Consider the following 7,061-nt stretch of genomic DNA (forward strand, 5'->3'; position numbering starts at 1 on the left):
GCAGAAGGAGACATTTCTTGTGGCTATTTTCTTCTTCCTCTTGGAAAAACAGTTCTTCCTCTTCCCCATGTACTCCTTGCGTAGACAGCTGGCAACAATGATGGGCTTCTGTGAATGATAAGTAAGTTGTATCAGACTGTAATTCTCCTCATTAAGTTTTTAAATGATGATGATAAGGATGAAGATGAGGATGAGGATGATGTATTTGGTACAAGGTCCCTCTATGCAGCTCAGATGTGTAGGTATCCTCCTGTTTTCAGCTTCCCCAGTACTGGGATTACAGGTACGTAACACCACGCCCAGTCTCAGTCACCATCTCAGTGTGCCCCAGGGGCGGGGCCAGCACAGCTCTCCACCTGCCTAAGCAAGTGCTTTAGTCTGCTGAGCTATCTGGCTGGCCCTCTTCACCATTAACTTTTACATAAGCTCTTTCTTCCCATTGCTCTGGCCTTCTGCTGCCAAGCCTTGTATCAAGAGAATCCCACTACCAGGAGGTACGCTCACTGGCCATTCTTCTGTCCTATGCTTATATTTGGAGGGAAGGCTCTGACATCTTGCCTCCTACAAAGGCGTTCCCCCAGACCCATGGGAGAGCACTGACATATCATCAAAGTCCAGGTGGTGGCCTGGAGTTGACTCTGAATTTTGTACTGCGACATGTGCTGCATTATTCAGTGTCTGGAAGTCTTCCCTGGATTTTGTAATTGCAATTGCACTTTGTGTTTTTGTTCTAAGAAATACAAGGAATGTTAATTTGACCTGTAACCTGCCCATTTAGATGTTAAAAATGGTTAATGGTATTAAATAATATTAAAAATGGTAAAAATGGTAGTAATTCTCATCTGGAAGGATGAAAACAACTCAAATTCATTATGGAATCAGTCTGGTAAGCTGACCCAACTCACTGAAAAACATTTGCATTATTTGATGAAATAACCACTTCGTATGGTTTACCTCCTCAAAATTGGTGGAATTCAAGGCATCGGCTGTTTTCATCCTTTCTATTTGAACATCCTCATCTTCCCCTTCCGGCTCTTCTGGATTTTGACACATAGCATTTTTTCGAGGAGAGATTCTAGAGACAAAACCGTGAAGAATTTAGTTTTGGCTTTCCTACTTGCATAAACATTGTCTTCTTTACATTTTAGGCATGAGCGCGTTGCACCGTTAATAAATCCTCATAATCTCCCTGCAGTGCGGGGAGCGCTTCGCCCTCTGCGCCTTCCTTGTTGCTGCCAACAACACCGCTGTTTAGCGCTGCGCGTTACTTCCCTTGTGTCTTCCATTCCTCTGCAATGTCAGCAATCAATTGGAACCTGTGCTCTGACTAACGTTTTCTTATATCATAGCTCATGGCAGTATTTGCTTTTCCCCCTGGAAATCTTAGCTTTGACACCAATAGGTTGGTAGTATGATGCTCTTATAGGAAAAATGAGACAAAGTCTATAACGTCAGGAGTTATACAGATAATGCAAGTTAATTTCTGGTCAATCATTCATCCCATTTTTCTTGAATCTCTGTCAGATTTACTGTTTCTCCCTGCCATAAATCTGGTCCATCATACCTCGAAACATCTCTGTCCAGGCTGTTTCCTGGACTTCATGCAGATCCAAGAAAGGTCTGCTTCCTTTGGGCAGCCTCCCCTTCCGCTATACACAATAATGCGAGATGGCATTGATGAGGTATTGTGAACGTAAAGAACAAACCATCATAGTGGCTGCATCCTGGAAAGCTTGAGATAATTCTAGGCTGGTAGAATTACCCCCCCATCTCTGACCCCATCTCTGACCGAAGCAGCCTATGGCCTGCTGAGCGGGCTTCCCACTGCCACAGACCAGGAACAGCGTCACTCCTGCTGATCTATTCATTGTTCCAGTCCTTCTTCCTAGGTGTGCTGCATTCCTTCAGCGATTCCTCACTCAACTCAATTTTCAACTTTCCTCAGAGCTTCTCTGCATACAATGTCAGACAAAGGCCTCTCTAGTCAAGATTTCAGATCTGTTCCCTCTGCCGGATTATAATTTCTCTTGGCTTAGGTATTTGCATCTTTTACTCATATTAGAACATTGTTCTTACCCCAACCTGTTCTAGAACATGACACATTTTTATTAATGGATTGGTTCATGCATAAATGAAAGATTTTCAACTCTTGCCCAATTAAATAAAAGAATGCAATTTGACTTCTTCCAACCTAAACAGTGGATCCTTTCTCATTGGTTTCTTTCCAAACTTCCATTCTAGACATCGAAGAAGAAAAAGAAAAATGATACAGTGAAGGTAAGGCTAGGAATAAAGAGAGAGAAACATAATTAGAAAAACCAAAAGATAATTGTGTAGTAGCAGAGAATAACTACGAGTAAGGGGATTTTACAAAAATATATTCAGTGAAATCATTGCAAAGCTCGACTATCCTATTTGATGCAATTCATTTTCAATCTTGTTTACAGAAACACTGGAAACAACTATGATTATGTGATGTGATTAATTTACATCGTTTCCTCTCCTAATGTGTTTCTAAAATTGCTTGGTCATTGATCTTTTTTTTTTTCCTTTTTTCTTTTTTTTTCAAAGTTTTATTGATAAACAGATAGCAATGAGACAGTTTCAAATCAAATCGGAAGTACAGTTTCAACAAATAATACACTGCATATATTCTTCTTAGTGGTTAATTGCTGTACAAGATGCGGACAAAGAACTGAGCTATGGCCAGGCCCCCATCATTGATCTTTATAAAAATGATTATCCCAGATTTTAAAAACATTGTAAGTCCATTAACTATAGATATCTGTATCTTACCTTCATGCAATGCCTGCCAGGGTGTGTATGTATTAAAATCGTTGAGTATAGTAAAAACAAGATAGAAGAAAACAAAACCTCTATGAGTTTTAAAGAAAAATGCAGACTTACAACTAGCAACACCAGAAACTGCTCTCTGTTCTCTGGTCCTTCGCCAGAAATAGACAATCTGCCGAACTGCAGAGGGAAGGAAGGTAGTGAATGGGAAAGCCTTTTGTTTCATGAATTCAATCCACATAGCTAGGAAACGACCCATACATCGGCGCTGACATTTCCCCAGATTTCTGCTGTGAGTTTCAAGGATGTGAGCTTTCCAAATGCAGAGCCTAGGGCTGGCTTCCTTCTGCCCAGAAGCTGGGAGTCTTTATGTGAAGCAGAAGGATTTCTCCATCTTTGACACCCCATGAGAGAACCTGGGGGATCAGCTTCCCATGCTTTGCTGTGTCCCTTCTTGCTCAGTGTCCCTTCTGGATCTTTCCCTGGCCCACAGATACTTGTCTTCCTGTAATGTCCTTTCTCTCCTCTTGTAGAAGTATAGCTGAAATCTATGCAGACTAAAAGTACTTTGCTCATATCAGGCGTCTCTAATTCCCTGAATCTTAAAGACTAAGGGCATGATTTTTGTGCCTTATAAAGAGAGGCATGCCTAGGCATGTACAAGCTGCAGGGCGGTGGTGAAGGCTGCTGCGTTTCCCACCTCCTAGCTCTCTTTCTCTCCAGATGTGAACCAGGGCACATTTTCTATCAGAGGCCAGCTGAAGCACAGTGGCCCTTCTGGAAGATTCCAGCTGGCATTCCCATGGTGGAAGGTTTCAAATTTCATGCATGTTCAGCATACTGAGGTCCTGACACGGGGCAAAGCTTTCACAATTGGTTATGATTCCAGGACAACGAAACAGACAGTGGCATTACTTACAGAAATAGATAACAAAGCGACAACCAGTGTGGCTTGTGGTACTAAAAAAATGATGCCGTATGGTGTAGTTTGTCCAAAGAAATCCAACAGATAGAATAAAATCACAGAGAATGTGGTGACCTAAAGGAAACACAAATCTCTGTGTTAATTGCTCTGAATTTCACCCTAGGTTCCCACTTGAATGGCTCCTTTTGAAGATGCATATATTCTAATTTTTTTTTTTTTTTTTGAACCGGGAATTGTACTCAGGCCTTTGCATTTGCCAGGCAAGCACTTATTCTACTGAGCCATCTCCCTGGCCCATATTCTAAATTTTGATTCCAGCCTCATATCCAAACTGAGGTCAATGCATGTCTAACTACTTTCTCTTAGAGACTTAGTAAAAAATTATTTTTGGTCTAAAGCATCACACATGAGACATCACTGGATAAACCTAGAATCTGATTTGTAAACTTTTAATCATAGAAAGGGAAAACAAATTTGGTAGGTTTTCTTTCCTGGTAGCATCATTCAGAATGAGCAATAATGAAGGAAAAATTGAAATTGAACTAAAGAGAAAAAACCAACCGACAATTAAATGAGATTTTGGCTCATTATGTCAATGGAGAACAATACGCACTTGGCAACTTAGAGTGACTTAAACAGAAATACTAAAATGCAAAAATTCATGGACAGGAGAAAGTTATGGGCCCATTGAAAGCCCTCAGACTGTCTTCTAAAGTCTTGTAGTAATTTCCTATAAGTTTTTGAACTTTTAATTTCTTTGTTTTATAAATCACCATTAAAAAATTAAATTTTTTATTCATTTTAATGAGAAAAAAGATAAAATAGCAATGGAACAGTTTCAAAACAGGTTAATAGGATACCTACAATAATTAATACATTGCATATTGTCTTCATAGTAGCTATTCAGAGGACAAGATGCAGACATGATATCTTATCTTATTAATACAAACCTTTCTTCTCATTGAATTAAGAAAAAGTAGCTGTATATGTATCATTATATGTATATGTATCATTTCACTACAAAATGGACCACCCATCTCTGACAAAACAAAATAAAAAGGGGGATATAAACCACCATTTTAAAAAAGCTGTTGGATGAGCTTCCCAAAAGCTCATCTCTAACACTTGTTTTCAACACTATAGGTTCTGTGGCTGTCTTCAGCATGCAGAATAAATTATTAACTAATTAATTAATTTGCTATGGGGTCTTGTTATACAGGCAGACTTATATTGACCCTCCTATTCCAGCCTCCCCAGCACTGAGATTACAGGTGTGTGTCACCAAGCCAGGCTTCGGTGGCCAGCCCAGAGCAGCACCGGCATGGCATACAGTACTGGGGATCAAACCCAGGTCCTTGCACTTGCCAGGCAGGTGCTTAGACCTCTGAACTATATCTCCAGCCCTAGAATAAATTTTTGAGCACATGCATTAAAGCCAGCCAGCGGGCCAGCCAAATAGCTCAGCGGATTAAAGCACCTGCAAGCAGGCACAGGGGCTGGGGGCTCAACCCCTAAGCCTGCCATGCCGGCCCCGCCTCTGGGGCATGCTGAGATGGCAATTGAGGCTGGGCCTGGTGGCACGTGCCTGTAATTTCAGCACTTGGGAGGCTGTAAATAGGCAAATCAATACTAGTCTGATCTAGTAGTGAGACCCTGAACACCCTGTAGATCCTTCCTTAAAATACAGAGAAAAAAGAAGCCAGCCGGAATGTCAGCCAATATTTTCACTGTGACGACGACCTGCCCAAGCTGTCGTGTATTTCCTGTCCCTATTCACAGCACCTTACTACCAGTTCTTGGCATGAGCCTGGACTCTGTCTTCTGCATCTCTCTATTCATCCGTTATTCTAGTCACCTCACCATGCTTCTCTGTACGTTGAGATCTGACTGCTCTGGTGTCACTTTGTAAAGGCAATCTTTGCCTCTTTCCGCAGCTGGCTCCCTTCTGATTTCACAGAGCTCTTTATGTGAGGTAGCTTCTAAGCTGGAACGTTGTGATTACTTTTCATTGTGTAGGCTAAATGGAGAATAACGGTGAGTCATCTTCTTTGTCATGATGCTTTAATAAGTAGTTGTTTATTGCCTGTTTATCCTTTCAGAGGCAACGAACTCATGTTTTTCTCTAGTTTGTTAGTCTTCATTTGAGACAAACTGTATCTATCAGTCAGTAATTAATAATTCACTCTTTTGGCATCTTGAAATCACAGGATGAAATTAGAATTCACACTCACAAATTACAGGTTTCCCTTTTAATTTATAAAAAAGAAATGCGTCCTTATGGAATTTGTTCTCGGAAGAGCATTTGGAGAAGTAAACTTTAGCTTTTTGTGTTAGTAATATAATTTGGAAATGCATAAACTCTGGAGGCCTTTGGCTTTATTTCTTTTTAATAAAACAAGATGTAGACGATCTGCAGGCCTCTTCTAGCTCAGCATTTTATAGTTCTAGAAAAACATGGTTATTTTTAAAGAACATAAACAGAAAAATATGATAAAGACAAGGTGAAAATGGAAAATATTTCTGACCACAGCACTGACTTGTAATTCTAATGAGGGAAAAAATTTAAAATACTAGCTCACAGTTGCTTATTGAATATGTAATAGCCCAAGAAATATACTCACAACATAAAAGCAAAATGACCAGATGCCACTATTTTTTCTTCCTTTACGGAAAATGAATGAAATCACGTACATCAGGAAGGTGAGTGACATGGTATACCCGACAGCACACGGGATCTGAAAAAATGGGAATTTTGACCTTAGTTATAGGCAAACGCAGCCTAAGGAAATATCCAGGCTCAAAAACATTGTCGTGGCTCAGGATTCTATAGTATTTAATTTATGAGAATGAACTATCAATGAAAAAAGTATCTTCAGATTTTCTCATGATATGGTACAAGGACATTCGATTTGTGAATATTGTCACTTACTTGAAGAGCATGTAAGATGACTGTAAACATGGCCTCGTGGAAGTTTAAAACATAGTCCATGAAGTACATAAAAAGGAAGATGGACATGTACAGGGGGACGTCCACCAGCGCCTGCCCGAGCCAGTAGGCAGAGGGGAAGAGCCCCGAGATCCGAAGCTGCGACCGCGCTTTGCTCTGGGCAGGAGACAGCAGAGACAGAGAGTGGTTTTTTCATTTTGAATTTTAAGAAAATGTGGATTAAGTCAGTAAATATTCAACAGAATCTTTATTTGTGATGATTGTGGATTCGAGCTACAAGTGCTAGCCAACGTCCAGTCCTCGGTAAGGGTGAGTTAGGGAATCCCCATAGCTAGCAAAGCCTGAGCATGGTGGAGAATGAGGTGGTGATCTCGTGGTGGGTGCGGGTGGGACTGA

General features: G+C 40.6%; 1 protein-coding gene across 1 annotated transcript in view; it reads right to left on the minus strand.

Moving 5' to 3' along the window:
• Abca8 (ATP binding cassette subfamily A member 8) overlaps positions 1-7,061 on the minus strand; it is a 96,542-nt gene that overhangs the window by 14,390 nt on the left and 75,091 nt on the right. Inside the window, exons 24-30 of the mRNA XM_023713973.1 lie at positions 6,648-6,821; positions 6,340-6,453; positions 3,713-3,832; positions 2,908-2,973; positions 2,192-2,283; positions 955-1,075; positions 1-108 (exon numbers count right to left, since the gene is read on the minus strand). Of these exons, the coding sequence (XP_023569741.1) occupies positions 1-108; positions 955-1,075; positions 2,192-2,283; positions 2,908-2,973; positions 3,713-3,832; positions 6,340-6,453; positions 6,648-6,821 (795 nt within the window). The remainder of the gene's footprint in view (positions 109-954; positions 1,076-2,191; positions 2,284-2,907; positions 2,974-3,712; positions 3,833-6,339; positions 6,454-6,647; positions 6,822-7,061) is intronic.

Source organism: Octodon degus, unplaced genomic scaffold (genome assembly GCF_000260255.1).
Source record: "Octodon degus isolate 3935 unplaced genomic scaffold, OctDeg1.0 scaffold00033, whole genome shotgun sequence".
NCBI classification, from domain to species: domain Eukaryota; kingdom Metazoa; phylum Chordata; class Mammalia; order Rodentia; family Octodontidae; genus Octodon; species Octodon degus.